Genomic DNA, 24,454 nt, shown 5'->3' with positions numbered 1-24,454 from the left:
GAAGTTTATCTCCCCCGTCTCTAATGTATTAGGTAGAAAACTTAGGCATTTTAATCTGCAGTTTCATTTCAATTTCAGTATAAATATGGTACAATATCACATTTAAGAAAAATTTAGAAATCATACCTGATTATCCTCTCTTCTAATGATATTAGCTCTATCATCTTCATTTTTCCAAAGAAACTGACTTAAAAGGGAATGATAAAATTGAAAGTCATATTAAAAATGATTCCATGAATATTAGCTTTTCATGTTTTTAATTGTTTAACATTCTATAAACACAAATATAACATTAAAAAATTTTAAAGTCATCTCAAAACTATTACGTTATCTTTCAAACTCATTAATGATTAACATAAACTATGTTTAGCATGAATTATAAGATAATATTTCATTATGTTGTTGTTCAGTTGCTAAGTTGTGTCTGATTCCTTGTGACCCCATGGACTGCAGTGCACCAGGTTTCCCTGTCTTCTCATCTTTCAGAGTTTGCTCAAACTCGTCCATTATAGTTAAAATCAAATTACAGTCCAATGTTGATAGCAAGGTAACTAACTGGAAATTTAATAAACATACTTTGTTTATAGTTATTTTGAGAATAATTATTTATAAAATTCCTTACTTTAATTTCAAAAGGCTGTATGCAAAGCTGTGGTTTAACTACTATAATTTTGACTGAAATTATACCAATGTGAAACACAAGCATAATGATTAGTTTACCATAACCAGGAATGTAAAAGAGCCAGAAAAATTAATTCTAGGAAACAAAAATGAGGACAGAAACTTTTCTGCCATTTAGGTTGCTCCTGATGACAAAATAATTACAATAGAATAAATTTAAGCAATACATTATCCCCCATTATATTGGAGGGAAATACTAGCATACAACAGTAAACATCAGAATCAAGGGGGTTTTAGTTAAAAATGTCATGAACTTCACTTGGTCCTTGTTTTAATTAGAAGAATCTAAGATAGTACCCTGGCTATCTCACTCTTATAGATTATGACATGTAGAATCAACATTCATACTAATTACCTTTTACTGTCGCTAAAATAATCATTATCTGTATCTTCCTGTGATCCTGGCAATTCAGGATTTCCAGTTTGATTATTTCCGAACTGATTCTCATTTGGAGTAGATTTTCCCCCAGCTGATGCTGATATCCACCCATAGCAAAGAAAGTTTACAATATTAAGAAAATACTAAAATAATAAATTTTTATATGTACATACTATATATTCTTATCCATGTTTCAATATCTCCATGAACTTTATTATTTCCAAACTGAATTTCATGAAACCTTTAGTTTATACAAAAGGAGAATTCTTTGGTAAATTCAGTTTGGGGAAAATTGGATTAAAGCAATCGTAACAGGAACACAAATCCCATAAAGACACACACCTATTGTAGGATTTCTCTTTTTTTATGTACAATATATACAAGGTGAGGTGAGTTTTATTCAAATCTAGTTATCTCTAAAAAGCTTTTGCCAAAAGTATGTTTTAAAATAGTATTCTGAGGATCCTCCTCTGGGAAGCATGGGGTATAAATACAGAGCATATGTCATTTGTTATTTTACATACACAAACATATAAGTGTTCCCGTCTAGGCATTATCACAGCATGTGTGACCTCAGGTAAGTTATTTCTCATTTCAGTTTCCTTAGCTCTAAAACGGCAATAGTGCATAGAAAACACTTTCTGCACAGTATGCAATCATTAGAAGTCTTAAGACTTCAAGTTCTGATTTCCATTCCATAGCATTTCCTAGTTCATGTCTTTATCACCTCAGTCTATTTTCCATATTGTCTCCCACATTGTTTTTCTGGAACTGAAATCCAATAACACCATTCCTGTTAAAAACTTCAAATGGCTTCCCATTACCTGCAAAACTTTTTAGCTTTGCCAACAAGGATTTTGCAGCTAAATCCCTATGTACCTCCAGTTGTACAACATGGTGTTTCTTCCTCCCTTTCCTACCACCAAACTATAATAATAATAGTGTGTGTGTGTGTGTACTCAGTTGCTTAGTTGTATTCAACTCTTGGCCACCCCATGGACTATATATAGTCTGCCAGGCTCCTCTGTCCATGGAATTTTCCAGGCAATAATAATAGTACTATTACTAATGAAAGTGAAAGTGAACTCACTCAGTTGTGTCTGACTCTTTGTGACCCCGTGGACTGTAGCCTACCAGGCTCCTCCATCCATGGGATTTTCCAGGCAAGAGTGCTGGAGCGGATTGCCATTTCCTTCTCCAGGGGATCTTCCTGACCCAGGAATCAAACCTGGGTCTCCTGCATTGCAGGCAGATGCTTTACCGATCAACTACCACATTAAACAAAGCCTGAAAGCTCCATTCATATCATAATCTATGTGAAGAAAGCCTTCTGGAATTGGGCTGCATGGCCCAACATTTGTAACCCGGATCTGAAGTCAAGAGTATGAATAGTTCTCTATGCCTTTTTAAGGGGGCTTAATCAGTGACTCTTTCAAGGGTTTTTAAATAGGAAGATAAATAATCCAACTTGTAACAAGAAGAATGATGCTGATGGCAGTCTAGAAGATAGACTAGAAAGGAGATATAAGCAGAAGGCCACTCAAGATGGTTTTTAAGTTTCCTTTAAACTAAGAATCTATCATTTTACAATAATGAAATTTTCAAGGCTTTAAGTCTGAACAACTGGAAGAATGATGGAACGAAAGAAATAAGAAAGTGTACTGGCTTGGGGGCAACAACAATCAAAGATTAAACATGATAAAGTTGAGGCATGTCAAAAAATATAGAGATGTGTAGTGCTGTAAAAGAATAAAAGATAACTAATAGAAACGACTATCCATTTTAATATGAAAAAATAAGAAATACATCTTTTCTCCTTCATTAAAGAACCAATGAAATATACTGTGCATATTTTTATCAGTTATATTTTGATAATATCACAATGTTAGAGCTCAGATATTTTGTATTCTCAAGCACCACTAAAGAGCAATCTGACAATTTTAAGACACTACAACTATCATCAATAAATGATAGTGCACATATGATAAAAATTAAGGAACTTCTTCTCACATCACACATAAAAATAAATTCCTGGTATATGAATGAACTAAATGCGAAAAGCTAACCATAAAATATTTGTAATATAATACAGGACCATATCTCAATGCTCTCAGGGTAGAAAAGGGATTTTTTAAAGGAGACATCTTAATACAGAGCAAGCACTAACCATGAAAGAAAATGCTGACAAACTTGACTAAAGAACTGCAGATCCACTTTTGCTGAGGATATAGAAAGACAAAACTGCTCCCAGCCCAACAAGGAGAAAAACGCAATCTATAAAATAATAACTGGACTCATCAGAGTTAAGTTTATAAGAAATTAGATTCTAATTTCCTCCAAGGAGAAAATAAGATCTTTCATTTTTGGCAGAGCATTGGAGGAAGTAATTGTCATTGTTTGAAGAAGTAAAAAGGAGGCTTCCTTGATGGCCCAGTGGTAAAGAATCCATCTGCCAATGCAGGAGACATGAGTTTAATCCCTGATCCAGGAGGATCCCTCATACCATGGTGCAACTAAGCCTATGCATCACAGCTATTGAACCTGTCTGTGCTCTACAGCCTGTGCTCCACAACAAGAGAAGCCACCGCAATGAGAAACCCACACACCACTAGAGAGTAGCCCCTGCTTGCCATAACTGGAGAAAAGTCCACAGAGCAATGAAGACCTAGCATGGCCAAAAATAAATAAATATTAAGAAAAAAATAAAGGAAGAAGTAAAAAACAAAAGAGATAAAATTTTAAGGAATTCTAAAGGCTAATATGGGCTACTAAGATAGGAATTTCTAGGATCCCCAGACACAAAAGGTAGTCAATATTCATAGCAAGGTCCTTTCCACGTACCTGTATCACACACTCATAAGAAAGACTGGGGGTAGGGCAGGAGACCCAAAAGAGTCATCTGTGACACACAGGTATGAATGTGTGTGAATAAGAAACCCTATCTTTCTTAACACTCTTTTCTCACAAAAAGCAAGAGCCTTAAGCCAATGGGAAAGGAGCACAAAACTCTCCCATCACAGGGACTGGACAAAAATCCACTGGCTCTGGAGGAAGAATACTTGCAAAAGCCATATACCCTAGAGGAAAAAATAGGTAACTCCTCTTCCACCAATTTCAGCCTTGTAAATTTTTATTACTGAGGAGGGTATAGGAAATCTTCCCACTCCTAGTCTTAGATAAAGCCTAAAGGAAGATTGGAAGCAAAAGCTGGCCAGGGCCATCTTGAGCCCAGGATCACAAACATACGAAGCATTGGTTTACTACTACTACTAGGTTAGGGGAAAGAAATTCTCTGCTAAATTTAACAAAGTCATTTCCCCCCTTTAAAAATTTCTTTAAAAGATAATGCACAGTAAGAGCAAAAACAATAAAAATGTATTATGGAGTTTGTAACATACATAGGGGTAAGATGTACAACAACAATAGCACAAAAGATTTGAGGGGGGGAATAGAAGTATATTACTGTAAGCTTCTTATACTATATATGAAGTTGTATATAACTGAAAGTATACTTCAAATTAAGTGTATATAATGTATATGCTAGAGACACTTCTTAAAGATGCAGACAGCAAATATTTCAGGCTAGTAGACCATGGTCTTTGTCACAGCTGTTCAACTCTATCATTGCAGTGCAAAAACAGTCATTGACAATATGTAAATGAAAGGACATGGCTGTGTTCAAGTAAAAGTTTATTTATTAAAAAAATAAGCCATAGGGCATGGCTTTAAATTGAAAAAAGAAAGGTGTTTTCTGACCATCAACCTACAGTAACCACTAAATGCTTTTTAAAATGAGGAATAACTAATGAGCCAATGGTGGAGATAAAATTGAATAAAAAAAAAAAAACTACTCAATTGAAAAAAAAAAAAAAAACCAAGGAAGAAACAGAAAACAGATGAGACAAATAGAAAATAAATAATAAAATGGTACATTTAAAACCAACCACATCAGTAATTACATTAAATGTAAATGGTCTAAACATGCCTAATATTAATAAAAGGTATAGATGGTCAAACTGGATTAAAAAGTAAGGTATAAATATATGTTGTTTACAGGAAACCCATTTTGAATATAAAGTCAGATAAAAGTGAAATAGAAAAAGATATACCATCAAAAAATTAATCAAAAGAAAGCTAGGATGATTATATTAATATCTGACTAAGTGAATTTCAAATTGAAGACCATTACCAGACATAAAGAGAAACATTACATATAACATAGAAGTCAATTTTTTTCAAGAAAACATAACAATCTTAAATTGTGCACACATCTCATAACAGAGCTTCAAAATGCACAAAACAAAACAAAGCTGAAAATGTCAACACTCATCTCTATAATTGTTAAAACAGCTGACAAAATTTAAGAATTCCTTTCCTCAAAAGAATATAAAGAGAATAAAAAGACAAGCCACAAACTAAAATCTAGAGTGAATTACATAGAAATATACACACATGCATACACATACACACATACAAATGCTGGAAAAATATCTGTACATATTGTCACCCTGCTTATAATAACTTACATGCAAAGTACATCATGAGAAAATGCTGGGCTGGATGAAGCACAAGCTGGAACCAAGACTGCCAGGGGAAATATCAATAACCTCATACCACCTTTATGGCTGAAAGCAAAGAAGAACTAAAGAGCCTCTTGATGAAAGTGAAAGAGGAGAGTGAAAAAGCTGGCTTAAAACTCAACATTCAGAAAACTAAGATCATGGCATCTGGTCCCATCACTTCATGGCAAATAGATGGGGAAACAATGGAAACAGTGACACATTTTATTTTGGGGGGGCTGCAAAATCACTGCAGATGGTGACTGCAGCCTTGAAATTAAAAGATGCTTGCTCCTTGGAAGAAAAGCTATGACCAATCTAGAGAGCATATTAAAAAGCACAGACATTACTTTGCCAACAAAGGTCCATCTAGTCAAAGCTATGGTTTTTCTAGTAGTCATATATGGATGTGAGAGTTGGACCATAAAGAAAACTGAGTGCTAAAGAATTGATGCTTTTGAACTGTGATGCTGAAGAAGACTCTTGAGAGTCCCTTACACTGCAAGGAGATCAAACCAGTCAATCCTAAAGGAAATCAGTCCTGAATATTCATTGGAAGGACTGATGCTGAAGCCGAAAAACTCCAATACTTTGGTTGCCTGATGCGAAGAACTGACTCATTAGAAAAGACGCTGATGCCGGGAAAGATTGAAGGCAGGAGAAGGGGATGACAGAGGATAAGATGGTTGGATGGCATCTCTGACTTAATGGACATGAGTTTGAGTAGGCTGTGGGTGATGGTGAAGGACAGAGAGGCCTGATATTCTGCAGTCCATGGAGTTGCAAAGAGCCAGATATGACTGAGTGACTGACTGAACAACAATGACAAAATGAGTCAATATTTAAGAGAACATAAAATAGGCAAAACGCTTGAATGAAGACAAATCCAAATGGCCATGAAAAATATGAAGAAATGTTTAAGCAGAGAATGACTAGAAAAGAGAAATAAATAATTTGGAATTATAAATTCAGTGTAAGGGTTTAATAGCAGATAAAGTGAAAGAGGAGAGTGAAAAAGTTGGCTTAAAGCTCAACATTCAGAAAACGAAGATCATGGCATCCGGTCCCATCACTTCATGGGAAATAGATGGGGAAACAATGGAAACAGTGTCAGACTTTATTTTTTCGGGCTCCAAAATCACTGCAGATGGTGAGTGCAGCCTTGAAATTAAAAGATGCTTACTCCTTGGAAGAAAAGTTATGACCAATCTAGATAGCATATTCAAAAGCAGAGACATTACTTTGCCAAATAAGGTTCGTCTAGTCAAGGCTATGGTTTTTCCATTGGTCATGTATGGATATGAGAGTTGGACTGTGAAGAAGGCTGAGTGCTGAAGAATTGATGCTTTTGAACTGTGGTGTTGGAGAAGACTCTTGAGAGTCCTTTGGACTGCAAGGAGATCCAACCAGTCCATTGTGAAGGAGATCAGCCCTGGGATTTCTTTGGAAGGAATCTAAAGCTGAAACTCCAGTACTTTAGCCACCTCATGCGAAGAGTTGACTCATTGGAAAAGACTTTGATGCTGGGAGGGATTGGGGGCAGGAGAAGAAGGGGATGACAGAAGTTGAGATGGCTGGATGGCATCATAGACTCGATGGACGTGAATCTGAGTGAACTCCGGGAGTTAGTGATGGACAGGGAGGCCTGGTGTGCTGCGATTCATGGGGTCGCAAAGAGTCAGACACGACTGAGTGACTGAACTGAACTGAAAAAGAGAATTGGTAAGGTAGATTTGGAAGAAAGAGGTGAATAAATTATCCAGAATGTAGTCTGACAGTAAGATTATGGTTCAACGGGAACTTTTTGATACAACTTTTAGAAACAACTTTTTGCTATTGGGTACAGTCACTTTGGAAAACACATGGAAATTATTTAGTAAAGTTGAATGTGTACATACAATGCTAATTGTAGTTATACTTTTTTGAGATCCTTTTGCACATATGCATTTAGGACTCATGTACAAGAATGTACAAAATAGCATATTTGTAATAGCCCCAAATTGGAAACCAATTGTCTGTCAGCAGAATAGGTAAAGAAATCATGATATGATCATATAAGAAAATATTATACAACAGTAAAAAGAAATGAAATAGTATTATACATTACAACATTGTTGAATCTTTCAGTTATAATGTCAAGTAAAAGAAAAAAGTTTCAATATGATTATAAATAAAATTCAAAAAGAACAAAACTAAATTATTATTAAGGAATACATATTGAGGTTGTAATAGAACTATAAAAAAAATAAGAAAATAATTATCTCAAAAAATCAAGTAGGACTTCCCTGGTGGTCACTGGTTTGGAATCCACCAGCCAATGCAGGGGACATGGGCTCGATCCCTGGTCTGGGAAGATTCACATTCCACGAGGCATCCAAGCCTGTGCGCCACAACTACTGAAGCCCACACACCCTAGAGCCAGTGCTCTACAACAAGAGAAGCCACCACAATAAGAAGACCGTGCACTGTGACTAGAGAGTAATCCCTGCTGACTGCAACTAGAGAAAGCCCGCACACAGCAACAGACTCAGCACTGTAAAAAATATATAATTAAAAAAAAAATCAGAGTACTCTTTTTATTGGGGAAGGAGGAAGATTCACCAGAAAGAGGCACACAAGGTTGGAAAGCTCTTTTAAGAAGCATAGTGAAATATGCCAGTCAGAGAAAGACAAATACTATATGTTATCATTTATACATCCCTGGTGGCTCAGACGGTAAAGCGTCTGCCTGCAGTGCGGGAGACCTGGGTTCGATCTCTGGGTTGGGAAGATCCCCTGGAGAAGGAAATGGCAACCCACTCCAGTACTCTTGCCTGGAAAATTCCATGGACTGAGAGGCTCTTCAGAGCCTGGTAGGCTACAGTCCATGGGGTCGCAAAGAGTCGGACACGACTGAGCAACTTCACTTCACTCACTATACATAGAATCTAAAAAAGTAAACAGATGAATATAAGAATAACAAACAAAACACATTCCCTGAGAAACAGCCATTAAACTTCTAAAAAGATAATAGGATAAATGCATGTAGTTAGAATGCATAAATTTAGAATTTATTTAGAATAAAAGCATTGTATTTAGAAAAATGTTGCTTATAGCACCATTCATAATAGTAAGAATATTAAATCAAGGTTATATAAACAAACATACCACAAGAGAATTCTATAATGATGTAGATCTATATTTATTGGCATGACATGTCTGTGACATTTTCTAAAAGAGGATTTAAGAGTTTGTATGTGTCCTCATTTTTCAAAAGTTAAAAAATATTTATATGAACTAAAAAAAAATTGCAAGAATATACACCAAAATACTAACAGATACTAATAGCTATGGGCTTCCCTTGTGGCTCAGCTTGTAAAGAAACTGCCTGCAGTGTGGGAGACCTGGGTTTGATCCCTGGGTGGGAAGATCCCCTGGAGAAGGGAAAAGCTACCCACTCCAGTATTCTGGCTTGGAGAATTCCATGCACTATATATAGTCCATGGGTTGCAAAGAGTCAAACACAACTGAGCAATTTTCACTTTCATTTTACAACAGCTATCTCTGGATGGTGAAACTACTGTTAATCCTTATTTTCTTCTTAATAGTTGTTGACGTTTCTAGAACTTTTTAAAACGGGCATACACTAGGCTCTCAGTTAAATTACAGTTAATTTTTTTGATGTGAAGCACCAAGAAATTAACACTATTTAAAAATTACAATTACACAAAATTCATGATTAAATATTCTTAATAAAATACTTTTTTTGGGTTTTGTACAAGTAGCATAGTTCAGGGACTTGGCCAGTAGCCTAGGGTATAAAATATGATACTACTCATAACTTTATGTAGGGTAATTGCCTACTTCATTAGTTACTTGATCTTGTACTTTTCAAGACTACTGGAATTCCACAATTAACTTTTTTCCCAGGTGTTTTTTCATTTAACCTCTAATTGATACCATGACTGAAAGCCATATATATAACTGCAGGGATATACCTAGATAAAAAAAAATAAGGTAAAGCCTCTCAATGATCACATTAAATGTGTGTATGCTCAGTCTTTTCGGATTCTTTTGAGACCCCATGGACTGTAGCCTCAGGCTCCTCTGTCCTTGGGATTTTCCAGGCGAGAATACTAGAGCGGGGTTGCCATTTCCTCCTCCAGGGGCCTTCCCAATCCAGGGATAGAACCCGTGTTGCTTGTGTCTCCTGAATTGGCAGGCGATTCATTATCACTGTGCCACTTGGGAAGCCCATGTTAAATGTACCTAAGGTTAAGCACAAACACACACACACACAAACACACACACACACACACAAGAAGGGGCTAAGTTTGGAATATCACTAGGCATAGTATAAACTTAGAATGCAGAATGCAATAATTGTTATAACTGAAGATGAATAAAAATGCAACTAATTAAGAATAAGTGTATTTTGAAGCTGTAAAGACTGTTGTCATTAATTGAGGGGGGATTCATTTAATTCATAAATTTTTAGTATATTTGGTTTTCTATCACAATTTATTTGCTGTATGCAACCAGGTAAAAAAAATCCAACTGACTTATTTCAATATATTCTTAGAGTGTAGTACCAGCTTGGGAGAAGGCAATGGCACCACTCCAGTACTCTTGCCTGGAAAATCCCATGGATGGAGGAGCCTGGTAGGCTGCAGTCCATGGGGTCGCTAGGAGTCAGACACAACTGAGCGATTTCACTTTCACTTTTCACTTTCATGCACTGGAGAAGGAAATGGCAATCCACTCAAGTGTTCTTGCCTTGAGAATCCCAGGGACGGGAAAGCCTGGTGGGCTGCTGTCTACAGGATCGCACAGAGTCGGACACGACTGAAGCGACTTAGCAGCAGTACCAGCTTAATTTATATAGGTTTAATTTTGATTTTTTAAAAAACCTACCACTTTTTGAGAACTAAATTACCAGTAAGTTGGTATGTGTAATCATACAAAAATTTTTAGTCTGAAATACAAATGTCTCCCAATATTAAAGTTATTTTGCTTTGGCCTGATATTGTTTGCCTGGATAAGATACTCCTGAACTTAAAACAATAAAGTTTTATGTAACAATCACTTTCCTTCTCCTTTAGCCTTAACTTTATCTGAAACTATTATAAAAGGTGGTAGACTTTGTGTTGTATTTTGATTTTATTTTAGCATAGTATTTAGATTAGTCTTTCTTTTTCCTCCCAACTCGTACAACTATTTTTAAAAATTCCCAAATTGAATTGGAGCTTTCCTATTATATTGCCTGTATTTGTAAGGCTAGATTTGCCCAGAGTTTGCCCAGACTTGACTATTAAAATGTACTATAACAACTTCATTCCAGTTGAAATCACCTTCTTCCTGATTCTTGTCAAGAAGTTCTTTCAAAGCATTTTCTAAAAAACTAGGATCTGTTCCAGGTTCTTCCTTTGATGGAGTTATACTAAGTGGTCTGTGTATTATTCCGTCAGGCTCAGCAACACCATTGTTAGTCTGCTGTTCATCTAAAGAAACTGCTGCTGATGCTGAATAAATATTTCCTAAATGATCCATTATAGGAAGCAAGTATAATTCTGGTTGAAGAGCCTAAAACATACAGGAAATTTAAAAATTAGTTTATAGTTTAAAAAGCAATAAGATAAAAAATTAGCATAAATTTAAAATGTCAAATTACACACATATGGAGGAACAAATGATTTGAGTTTCAGTTCTGATTCTTGCTTTGTCTTCACCTACAAACAAATGAAAAAATAATTAAAGCTTTTGTAGCATTTTCTTTAATCTCACTGTTTTGCAGAAGGCATATATCTGTGATATAAAAATCACATCAAACAGTTGGTACTAAAGCTGGTAACTAAGCTAGATTCTAGAAAAGGTTAGAATATATCCTACTTCTAGTCAGTGTGCTAAACATAATTGAAACTCTATGTCATTTAACAACAGTAATTATGGCTCTCACTTGCATGGACTTACTATGTGCCAGGGCCTATTCTAAATGCTTTACACTTACATATAAAGCTCAGTTAATCCTCACAGTTCCACGTGATAGGCATACATATTGTCTATATGAGGCACAGATGAGAATGAGGCAAAGAGAGGTTAAGTATTTTGCCTAAGATTGTAGAAATAGGAAGTTTCCAAATTGGGACGCAAAACCAGGTAATCTAGTTCCAGAATCCAACTTTGTAAACTTTACTTCCTAAATGTTAGACCCACAGAGTTAATTTGTTACTTGTTTATTCATTCAACAATTATGGAGGGCATACTATGTATCAGGGAGTGTTCTATAGGGGATGGTAAACAATGTGAAGTCCCTGCTCTCAGGTAGCTTATATTCTACTTGGAGAGCAGATGTTAAAATAAACATGATTTAAGGTAGTGATATGTGATTCATGAAAATAAAATGGAGTGATGTAATAGAGAGTAATTCAGAGAAAGAATATCTAAAAATTAGGTGGTCAGGGAAGGACTTTAAAAAAAAAAAGACAATAATTGAACTGAGAACTGAATTATGAAAAAAAGAAGCAATCTATTTGAAAATTGGGGGAAGTGATTTCCAGGCAGGTACAAAAATGATGAAATAGATGTGAGTTTGGCTTCATGTGAGGACCACAGGAAGACTTTTGTGGCTAAAATGTAGAACCAAGAAGAAAATAGTAGTAGATGAAATCTGAGAGCCAGCCTGTTCCTGAGACTCTTCTTATCTTTGCATAGCCACTGTAAGACTCCTGGTTACAATTCCTGTCTCTGGTTTCCTAAGGCTTTCATCATGTTATCTTCTGCTCAAAAACTACAAAGTTTCAGGAAAAAAAAAAATCCAAATGCCTTAATCTGGCATTCAAGACCTTCAACAACCTACATTTACAAATGTCTACTATTCCCTTTCACACAATCAATGCTCCAGTAAAAACTGAACCAGTCACTTTTCTGTAGTTGCTTGCTTAGCCACTTCCATGCTCATTCTGCTTTCTCTACTCAGAAAGCTTCTCCCACCCAAGATTTTTGCAAGATTAAATATTTATCTGTCAAAATCCAAGCTGATGATCACCTCTTTCCTAAAGTTTTCCATTTCACCTCTTCTCTTTCTGGAAGCAGTCTCTTTTTCTTCTAAATATAGAGAATCAGTTCAGTTCAGTTCAGTCGCTCAGTCGTGTCCCACTCTTTGTGACCCCATGGACTGCAGCATGCCAGACCTCCCTGCCCATCACCAACTCCCAGAGTTTACTGAAACTCATGTCCATTGAGTCGGTGATGCCATCCAACCATCTCATCCTCTGTTGTCCCCTTATACTCCAACCTTCAATCTTTCCCAGCTTCAGGGTCTTTTCAGATGAGTCACTTTGCATCAGGTGACCAAAGTATTGGAGTGTCAGCTACAGCATCAGTTCTTCCACTGAATATTCAGGACTGATCTGGGGCTTTCATGGTGGCTCAGATGTTACAGCATCTGCCTGCAATGCGGGAGAGGCCCATGTTCGAACCCTGGGTTAGGAAGATCCCCTGGATAAGGAAATGACAACCCACTCCAGTATTCTTGCCTGAAGAATTACATGGACAGAGGACCCTGGTGGGCTACAGTCATGGGGTCACAAAGAGTGGGACACAATTGAGCAACTTCACTTTCTTTTTCTTTCTTTCTTTTTTCCTTTAGGATGGACTGGTTGGACCTCTTTGCAGTCCAAGGGACTCTCAAGAATCTTCTCCAACACCACAGTTCAAAAGCATCAGTTCTTTGGCACTCAGCTTTCTTTATGGTCCAACTCTCACATCCATATATGTCTACTGGAAAAACCACAGCTTTGACTAGATGGACCTTTGTTGGCAAAGTAACGTCTCTGCTTTTTAATATGCTGTCTAGGTAGGTCACAACTTTTCTTTCAAGGAGCAAGTGTCCTTTAATTTCATGGCTGCAGTCACCATCTGCAGTTATTTTGGAACCCCCACACATAAAGCCTGTCACTGTTTTCACTGTTTCACCATCTATTTGCCATGAAGTGATGGGACCAGATGCCATGATCTTAGTTTCCTGAGTATTGAGTTTTATGCAAACTTTTTTACTCTCCTCTTTCACTTTCATCAAGAGGCTCTTTAGTTCCTCTTTGCTTTCAGCCATAACGGTGGTGTCATCTGTATATCTGAGGTTATTGATATTTCTCCCAGCTTGTGATTTCAGCTTGTGCTTCATCTAGCCCAGCATTTCTCACGATGTACCCTGCTGCTGCTGCTGCTGCTAAGTCGCTTCAGTCATGTCCAACTCTATGCGACCCCATAGACGGCAGCCTACTAGGCTCCTCTGTCCATGGGATTTTCCAGGCAAGAGTACTAGAGTGCTGTGCCATTGCCTTCTCCGGATGTAGTTTGCATATAAGTTAAATAAGCAGGGTGACAATATACAGCCTTGACATACTCCTTTCCCGATTTGGAACCAGTTAATTGTTCCATGCTCAGTTCTAACTGTTACTTCCACCTGCATATGGATTTCTCAAGGGGCAAGTCAGGTGGTCTGGTATTCCCATCTCTTTAAGAATTTTCCACACTTTGTTGTGATCTACACAGTCAAAGGCTTTGGCATAGTCAATAAAACAGAAGTAGATATTTTTCTGGAACTCTCTTGCTTCTAGAGTTTTGCCAAGAGAACACACTGGTCATAACAAACACCCTCTTCCAACAACACAAGAGAAGACTCTACACATGGACATCACCAGATGGTCAACACTGAAATCAGATTGATTATATTCTTTGCAACCAAAGATGGAGAAGCTCTCTATACAGTCAGCAAAAACAAGACTGGGAGCTGATTGTGGCTCAGATCATGAACTCCTTATTGCCAAATTCAGATTGAAATTGAAGAAAGTAGGGAAAACCACTAGACCATTCAAGTATGACCTAAATCAAATTCCTTATAATTATACAGTGGAAGTGAGAAATAGATTCAAGGGATTAGATCTGATAGAGAGCCTGAAGAACTATGGATGAAGGTTCATGACATTATACAGGAGGCAGGGATCAAGATCATCCCCAAGAAAAAGAAATGCAAAAAGGCAAAATGGTTGTCTGAGGAGGCCTTACAAATAGCCGAGAAAAGAAGAAAAGTTAAGGCAAAGGAGAAAAGAAAAGATATACACATCTGGATGCAGAGTTCCAAAGAACAGCAAGGAGAGATAAGAAAGCCTTCTTCAGTGATCAATGCAAATAGAGGAAAAAAGAATGGGAAAGACTAGAGATCTCTTCAAGAAAATTAGAGACACCAAGGGAAAATTTCATGCAAAGATGAGCACAATAAAGGGCAGAAATGGTATGGACCCAACAGAAGCAGAGGATATTACAAAGAGGTGGCAAGAATATACAGAAGAACTAAACAAAAAAGATCTTCACGGCCCAGATAATCACAATGGTGTGATCACTCACCTAGAGCCAGACATCCTGGAATGCAAAGTCAAGTGGGCCTTAGGAAGCATCACTATGAACAAAGCAAGTGGAGGTGATGGAATTCCAGTTGAGCTATTTCAAATCCTAAAAGATGATGCTGTGAAAGTGCTGCACTCAATATGCCAGCAAATTTGGAAAACTCAGCAGTGGCCACAGGACTGGGAAAGGTCAGATTCATTCCAATCCCAAAGAAAGGCAATGCCACAGGTTGCTCAAACTACCTCACAATTGCATTCATCTGAGACACTAGCAAAATAATGCTCAAAATTCTCCAAGCCAGGCCTCAATAGTATGTGAACCGTGAACTTCCAGATGCTCAAGCTGGATTTAGAAAAGGCAGAGGAACCAGAGATCAAATTGTCAACAAATTGTGATCATCGAAATATACAGAATATGCTGTTTTAATTATTTGTGTATTTTGTCTTCACCACTACACTGAATATTCTTTTTATTATTATTTTTTTTTACTTTACAATATTGTATTGGTTTTGCCATACATCAACATGAATCCACCATGGGTGTACATGTGTTCCCACTCCTGAACGCCCCTCCCACCACCCTCCCCATACCATCCCTCTGAGTCATCCCAGTGCACCAGCCCCAAGCATCCTGAATATTCTTTAAGGGAAAAATCTATGTCCAATTCTTTTCTTTCTCTCATTTTGTATAGAGAAAAACATCAATAACTATTTGTCGAAAATAAACAACAGTTATTAGAAACAGTTTAGAATTTGATTTTAATTATTGTCAGATCATTTCCAATTCAGAATTCTGTGGCTGATATTTAGTAATTTCACATATCATGAAAAAGAACAAAAATTTATGGGAGTAATTCTTTTTCTTCCAAGATTAAGGGAAATAATCTTATGATCAGTAAATTAATGTTCTGTGTATGGAACAGAACTCTATGCCAAAATGTTCAAATCTAGTAGATAAGCCCAAGAATTCCAATAGCAAATTCCTCTACAGTACTACTTTGGGGGGGATGTTTATTTTTTTCATTATTACTCATTATTAATTTTTTTCAATAAACATTTAAATGCCTAAGTGCTAAAAGCCTTGTCAGGCATTTGTAAATAAAATAGTGAATAAAATAAGGTCTTTGCTCACAGGGAGCTACAGTCTAGGCAGAGTTAAACAAATAACCAATAAGCAAATACATAATAATAATATGTTTAAACTAGAGTAGAATAGAAATAAACTGCATTTTACAGTTTCAGTTCAGTTTAGTCATTCAGTCCTGTCCAACTCTTTGCGACCCCACGGACTGCAGTACATCAGGCTTCCATGTCCATCACCAACTCCCAGAGCTTGTTCAAACTCATGTCCATCACGTTGGTGATCCATCCAACCATCTCATCCTCTGTCATCCCCTTCTCCTACTGCCTTCAATCTCTTCCCAGCATTCGAGTCTTTTCTAAAGAGTCAGTTCTTCACATCAGGTGGCCAAAGTATTAGAGCTTAAGCTTCATCATCAGTCCTTCCAATGAATATTCAGGACTGATTTCCTTTAGGATTGACTGGTTTGATCTCCTTGCAGCCCAAGGGACTCTCAAGAGTCTTCTCCAACAACACAGTTCAAAAGTATCAATTCTTTGGTGCTCAGTTTTCTTTATAGTCCAACTCTCACATCCATACATGACTACTGGAAAAACCATAGCTTTGACTAGATGGACCTTTGTTGGCAAAGTAATGTCTCTGCTTTTAAATATGCAGTTTAGGTTGGTCATAACTTTTCTTCCAAGGAGCAAACTACTTTTAATGTCAAGGCTGCAGTCACCATCTGCAATGATTTTGGAGTCCAAGAAAATAAATTCCGTCACTATTTGTATTGTTTCCCCATCTACTTGACATGAAGTGATGGACTGGATGCCATGGTCTTCGTTTTTTGAATGCTGAGTTTTAGGCCAGCTTTTTTGGTCTCCTCTTTCACCTTCATCAGAGGCTCTTTAATTCCTCTTTGTTTTCTGCCATAAGGGTGGTGTTATATGTATAGCTGAGATTATTGCTATTTCTCTGGGCAAACTTGATTCCCACTTGTGCTTCATCCAGCCCTGCATTTCACATGAAGTACTTACCATATAAGTTAAATAAGCAGGGTGACAACATACAGCCTTAACATACTCCTTTTCCAATTTGGAACCAGTCTGTTGTTCCATGTCCAGTTCTAACTGTTGCTTCTTGATCTGCACACAGATTTCTTAAGAGGCAGGTCAGGTGGTCTGGTATTCCCATCTCTTTCAGAATTTTCCACACTTTGTTGTGATCCACACAGTCAAAGGCTTTAGCGTAGTCAGTGAAACAGAAGTAGATGTTTTTCTGGAATTCTCTTGCTTTTTCTATTATTCAATGTATGTTGCCAATTTGACCTCTGGTTCCTCTGCCTTTCCTAAATCCAGCTTGAACATCTGGGAGTTCTTGGTTCATGTACTGTTGAAGCCTAGCTTGGAGCATTTTGAGCATTACTTTGCTAATATGTGAGATGAATGCAACTATGTGGTAGTTTTAACATTCTGTGGCATTGCCTTTCTTTGGGATTTAAATGAAAACTGACCTTTTCCAGTCATGTGACCAGTGCTGAATTTTCCAAATTTGCCAGTATATTGAATGCAGCACTTTCATGGCATCATCTTTTAGGATTTGAAATAACTCAGCTGAAATTCCATCACCTCCATTAACTTTGTAGTAATTCTTCTTAAGGCCCACTTGACTTCACATTCCAGGATGTCTGGCGCTGGGCAAGTGATCACACCATCATGGTTATCTGCGTCATTAAGATCTTTTTTTGTATAGTTATTTTGTGTAATCTTGCCACCTCTTTTTAATATCTTCTGCTTCTGTTAGGTCCATAAAATTTCTGTCCTTTATTGTGCCCATTTTTGCATGAAATATTCCCTTGGTATCTCTAATTTTCTTGAAGAGAGCTCTAGTCTTTCCCATCCTATTGTTTTCCTCTATTTTTTTACATTGATCACTTAGGAGGTCTTTCTTATCATATCTTATCCTTGCTATTCTTTGGAATTCTGAATTCAGATGGGTATATCTTTCCTTTTATCTTTTTCTTTCCTTTCTCTTCTTTTCTCAGCTATTTTTAAGGCCTCCTCAGACAACACTTACCTTTTTGTATTTCTTTTTCTTGGGGATGGTTTTGATCACCACCTTCTTACAATATTACGAACCTCTGCCCATAGTTCTTCAGGCACTCTCTCAGATCTAATCCCTTTAATCCATTTGTCACTTCCATCTAAGGGATTTGATTTAGGTCATACCTGAATGTTCTAGTGGTTTTCCCTACTTTCTTCAATTTCAGTCTGAATTTGGTAATAAGGAGTTCATGATCTGAACCATAGTCAGCTCCCGGTCTTGTTTTTGCTGACTGTATAGAGCTTCTCCATCTTTGGCTGCAAAGAACATAATCAATCTGATTTCGGTATTGACTGTCTAGGGATGTCCATGTGTAGTATCATCTCATGTGTTGCTGGAAGACAGTGTTTGCTATAACTTGTGCGTTCTCTTGGCAAAACTCTGTCAGCCTTTGCTCTGCTTCATTTTGTACTCCAAAGCCAAACTTGCCTGTTACTCTACGTACCTCTTGACTTCCTACTTTTTCACTCCAGTTGCCTATGATGAAAAAGACATCTTTTGGAGGGTGTTAGTTCAACAGCGTTTTTAGGTCATCATAGAACCATCCAACTTCAGCTCCTTCAGCATTAGTGGTTGGGGAATAGACTTGGATTGCTGTGATATTGGTTTTCTTTGAAAACAAAGAGGTCATTCTTCTGTTTTTGAGATTGCACCCAAGTACTGCATTACTGCATTTCTGACTCTTTTGTTGACTGTGAGGCCTACTCCATTTCTTCTAAGGGATTCTTGCCTACTTAGAGTTTAAGTAGGGAAAATCTTGATTAGAGAAATAAACCTTATATAAATAAGAGAAACCAGAAACTTTGAGATCTAATGGTTTGCTGGACTGAGATTTCAGCTAGGAAAACTCTCTGTTTAGAAAATCCTGCTACTGAAGCTACAAATAGGAGTGTTCAGTTGAGAATAGTTGATTCCTGCCCCATCAAACACAGTATATTGGAGCCATTCCACATCAAACAAGGCTAGTTGTGGCCTAACAAATGAGAATCCATTTTTTTCCCCACAAATGCTCATTTATAAAGCTTCTAATGCTATTAAATTTTAAAATATATGATCACATTTAAAATTTGTGTTTCTTTTCTCCCCAGGGAAATTTACACACCAACCCACCCCCCCCACCGCCCCGCTATATTTTAGTGCACAGTAATATACCAGAAAGGCCCATCCTTTCTTGATGACCTGTGTGCTAAATGATATTTCCATTTTGTTATGATTGAAATTACATATTGCATAGTATATTAAGGAGTTGAGTTGATAAGCATTTAAGAAAGAAAATTTGTTAAGGTATGCTTTTCTATAATCAAAAGGAAAAATTAATAAAACTTACTACAGTTAGATTATTTCCAATGCATTTGAGAAATAAAAATTTCTCTGCAACAGCTTCTTCACCAAGGAACTCACTGAGATGCTCCCTCAGGTCTTGTAAAGTTAGGTGAGGAGATACTCTGAAATATCATGACATTGCCTTATAATGTAAAATAAAATAGGTTTCAGCTATAATAAAGATTTAATAGCTTTAGTCTTTTATCTCAAGTCTAAATACTAATTTAATAGATCACATATAACAATATATTGTGTTTCTACATTGCTTGGAACTTTGTAGGCTTAAAGGCTGTAAATTTTTTTTACAAAATGGTTAAAAGTCACTTAATAAAATCATTAAAATTTTAAATTATCCAAATGTACAGCTTATAAAAGTCCTTTCTGTACTAAAAGACTTATTTTCTTTTCTCATCTACCTTCAATTTTACTTTTCTCATCTACCTTCAGTTTTTTTATTAAAATAAAACCATGCAATGATATTTATATAATATTATATGTATCTTAAAGAAGGATTTAGCCACAGATATTTATTTTGGAAGTTTGACAGTGTTAGCTAGTGCTTAAGACTTTCTTTGATGATTGAATGTCATCAGACTATACATCTTTGCTTATTGGGGTCTTTGTTGCTATACAGGGCTTTTTTTCTAGTTGTGATGAGTAGGAGCTACTCTGTAGTTGTGGTGCTAGGGCTTTTCATTGTGGTGGCTTCTCTTGTTAAGGGTCATGGGTTCTAGGGTGCCCTGGCTTCAGTGGTTGCAGTTCCCAGCCACTAGAGCACAGGCTTAGTTGCTCTACGGCATATGGGATCTTCCCAGACCAGGGATCAAACCCATGTCTCCTGCAATAGTAGGCGGATTCTTTACCATTGAGCCACCAAGGAAGCCCAATTTAATAGATCATATATAGCTTAATCGGAGAAGGCAATGGCACCCCACTCCAGTACTCTTGCCTGGAAAATCTGATGGATGGAGGAACCTGGTAGGCTGCAGTCCATGGGGTCGCTAAGAGTCGGGCATGACTGAGCGACTTCACTTTCACTTTTCACTTTCATGTATTGGAGAAGGAAATGGCAACCCACTCCAGTGTTCTTGCCTAGAGAATCCCAGGGATGGGGGAGCCTGGTGGGCTGCCGTCTATGGGGTCACACAGAGTCAGACACGACTGAAGTGACTTACCAGTAGCATATAGCTTAATATATTGTGTTTCTACATTGCTTGGAACTTTGTAGGCTTGAAGGCTGTAAATTTTTTTTTTACAAAATGGTTAAAAGTCACTTAATTAATAAAATCATTAAAATTTTAAATTATCCAAATGTACAGTTTATAAAAGTCTTTTCTGTACTAAAAAAGACATTTTCTTTTCTCATCTACCTTCAATTTCACTTTTCTCATCTACCTTCAGTTTTTTTATTAAAATAAAACCATGCAATGATATTTATATAATATTATATGTATCTTAAAGAAGGACTTAGCCACAGATATTTATTTTGGAAATTTGACAGTGTTAGCTAGTGCTTAAGACCTTCTTTGATGATCAAATGTCATCAGACTATACATCTTTGCTTATTGGGAACACTTCATTCCTCAACATCTAAAATTTAAAGCTCTTGTTCTGAGTCCTTATTTTTCTAGACTTTTAGGGGAATATTATATAATTAACTCATTCAATTAACAAATATATATTGAGCTCCTGTTTGTGTCAGATATTGTTGTAGGGTTGAGAATAAGGCAATCAACAAAACAAATATTTTGGCCCTTATAGACCTTACAATCTAATGGTGGAAGTGAAAAATTAACAAAGTAAGTAAGAAAAAATTTAATTCGTAAGACACTGCTAAGTACTATTTGTTGCTGTTTAGTCACTCAGTCCTATCCGATTCTTTGTGACAGCATGGGCTATAGTCTGCCAGGCTCCTCTGTCCATGGGATTCTCCGGGCAAGAACACTAGAGTGGGTTGCCATTTATTTCTCCAGGGAATCTTTCCAATGCAGGGATCAAACCCACGTCTCCTGCATTGGCAGGCAGATTCCTTATCGCTGAGCTACCAAGGAAGCCCAGTACTATAGAGAAACATAAAGCAGGCAAGGATGAGTATTCTGATGAGAGAAAATATAAACAAAAAAGTACTATTGGAGAAAAGACATGAATGAAGGAGATGAGATAGCATATGTAAAGGCACAAAGAGCATTTTAGACAAAAGAAACAGCAAGTACAAGAGTTCTGAGGTAGGGCTATGTCTAATGTGTTTCAGAACACAAAGGAAGTTCATGTGCTTGAAAAAAATGATGGGGAAGATTAGGAAGACTGAGGTGTCCTGGAGAGAAATAACAACAGGCAATTAGAACACATAGTATCATGTGTGTTTCTGTGAAGGTGAAATAATATATATGTTATGTGCGTGCTCAGTCGCTTCAGTCGTATCCAACTCTTTACATCCCAGTTGACAACGGCCCATCAGGCTCTTCTGTCCATGTGATTCTCCAGGCATGAATACTGGAGTGGGTTGCCCGGCTTTCCTCCAGGGGATCTTCCCGACTGAGGAATCAAATCCGTGTGCCTCACGTCTCCTGCATTGGCAGGCGAGTTCTTTACCACTAGCGCCACCTGGGAAGCCCATATATATGTTATATGTATATATATATATTGTGTTTCTATTTTTAAATAGTTCAGTGAAAAAGTCATTGTAGATATACTGGTTTAGCCACTATTCACAGCTTTTCAGTAGGTTTCTAATTTCAGGTAAATACGGTCTTATTCTCTTTGTGTATAGCCTGGTTACTACACAGGTTAGTTATACTCTGTTTTCTAGGTGGCAGTGCTATGGCTAAGTGACATCTGTTCCTATGGCACTTTTTAACAGTTACATAGTACTATTTATTGATAGTATTCATCAAGACAGGGACTGGATCCACCACATGAACAAGATATTTTTCACTTACAATTTCTGAATTTCCACAAAGCATTTTTCTCTGCAGAAAAAAAAGATTGCTTTTTCAGACACATAGTAATGTGATTACAAAATACTTGCCTTATAAATCCAGCTGAAATGAATTCGTTAACAACTTCTATTGAAATGGTATTTAACTTATAATTCCATGATCCTTCAGGGACATAAAAAACATGAAGTTCCACCAACTGAATAAATTAAGAATAAAGCCAGTTAAAATCATTTTTAAGTGAGAAAAATCAATTAATATCCTCTAGAATTTGAGTTTAATAAACATCATTGAAATAAACAAGGTATATATGTATCCTTTTGAACAAACACATACAAAAAAAACAAAACAAAGAGCCTGAAATACGCTAAGTTGGCTACTAGGCACTGGAGCATATTTTCCCTTGGAAACAATGTCCTAGATGTGGTGCTAGATTTCCTTAACATATATATGACACACAAAACATTTGTGGCTTGCAATAAGGACACTAGATTGCCAAGATCAGATTTCCTATTACCAACCATTGCCCCTTTCCCTGACTTCTACCTACACAGTTTAATTTGTGTGATTTTACGGAATCCTTATTCTTTATATATATGTATATATATATATATATATTCCTTATTTTATATATATATATATATTCCTTATTCTATATATATAAAAAATCCTTATATATATATAACACAGCTGTGATGATTGCTAGTTCTAACCTGCTGAAGTTGGAATACAGGGGTTTGGGGAATATTTTTGTTTACCAGAATCTGAGGAAGAACCTATTCCTGACTAGTGATGGAAAAGGAATTGTTGTTTCCACATAGGGCAGGTCTGTAAGCTTAGACTGTTTGTGTTTATATGTTGTCTGTGCTTATATGTACTATCATCTTTTCTATTGTTTTATGACCTCAATTAGAATTCATCCACTGAGAAGAATATTTAGATTTCTACAAAACAGTTATAGCAAATAAAGACTTTTACTTCAATGGAAGTTTGCTACTCATCCATATTAAAAGTCAAAAGCATTTAAATGATTATACACTACAGTATAGTGAAAAGTGAAGTCGCTCAGTCGTGCCTGACTCTGCGATCCCATGGATAGTAGCCTGCACCAAGCTCCTCTGTCCATGAGATTTTCAAGGCAAGAGTACTGGAGTGGGTTGCCATTTCCTTCTCCAGGGAATCTTCCCAACCCAGGGATCGAACCCAGGTCTCTCACATTGTAGACAGACACTTTACCGTCTGAACCACCAGGGAAGTCTGTATCTGAAAAATGTTTTTTAAATTTGAAGTAAATATGACCTCACATTAATATTAGTAATTCTTTTTTTTTCTTTAATTATACATTTTCTTTTCTTTTTTTTTGAGCATTTTATTTTATTTATTTATTTTTTTAATTTAAAAAAAATTTTATTTTTACTAATATTAGTAATTCTTATAGGAAATGAAAATGGCTGTTGAATGAGTAATTTGCTCAAGTTGTTTTTATAGACCAAGCATGCTGCTGCTGCTGCTAAGTCGCTTCAGTCGTGTCTGACTCTGTGCGACCCCATAGATGGCAGCCCACCAGGCTCCGCCATCCCTGGGATTCTCCAGGCAAGAACACTGGAGAGGGTTGCCATTTCCTTCTCCAATGCATGAAAGCGAAAAGTGAAAATGAAGTCGCTCAGTCGTGTCCGACCCTCAGCGACCCCATGGACTGCAGCCTACCAGGCTCCTCCATCTATGGGATTTTCCAGGCAAGAGTACTGGAGTGGGGTGCCATTGCCTTCTCCGATAGACCAAGCATATTATCTGTATATTTTGATGTCAGAATATTAACTAACAGTTTAAGATGTCTGCATAGATTGAATAGTGAAGTTTCTTATATGCTGTATTTTGAATTTCAGGGCATTTAAAGATTACTCTCAGCAAACGAAGCAACAAAGAATTAATCTCAAAAATATACAAGCTGATATTCTAATGAGGTATCAGGACAAGAAGGGCGAGGAAAGTGAAGCACTCACCTCAGGTACAAAATTTAACGTGGC

General features: G+C 36.8%; 1 protein-coding gene across 1 annotated transcript in view; it reads right to left on the bottom strand.

Moving 5' to 3' along the window:
* Nucleotides 1-24,454, bottom strand: part of SPATA1 (spermatogenesis associated 1) — a gene marked incomplete at its 5' end in the record, with an annotated part of 53,920 nt that overhangs the window by 25,204 nt on the left and 4,262 nt on the right. The window contains 6 exon segments of the mRNA XM_018046502.1: nucleotides 127-187; nucleotides 1,037-1,151; nucleotides 10,950-11,181; nucleotides 11,274-11,327; nucleotides 19,496-19,613; nucleotides 22,520-22,626. Of these exon segments, the coding sequence (XP_017901991.1) occupies nucleotides 127-187; nucleotides 1,037-1,151; nucleotides 10,950-11,181; nucleotides 11,274-11,327; nucleotides 19,496-19,613; nucleotides 22,520-22,626 (687 nt within the window).

This window comes from Capra hircus, chromosome 3 (genome assembly GCF_001704415.2).
Source record: "Capra hircus breed San Clemente chromosome 3, ASM170441v1, whole genome shotgun sequence".
NCBI lineage: Eukaryota > Metazoa > Chordata > Mammalia > Artiodactyla > Bovidae > Capra > Capra hircus.
The sequence above is the reverse complement of the archived record's forward strand: the minus strand, read 5'-3'. Positions and strand labels throughout refer to the sequence as shown.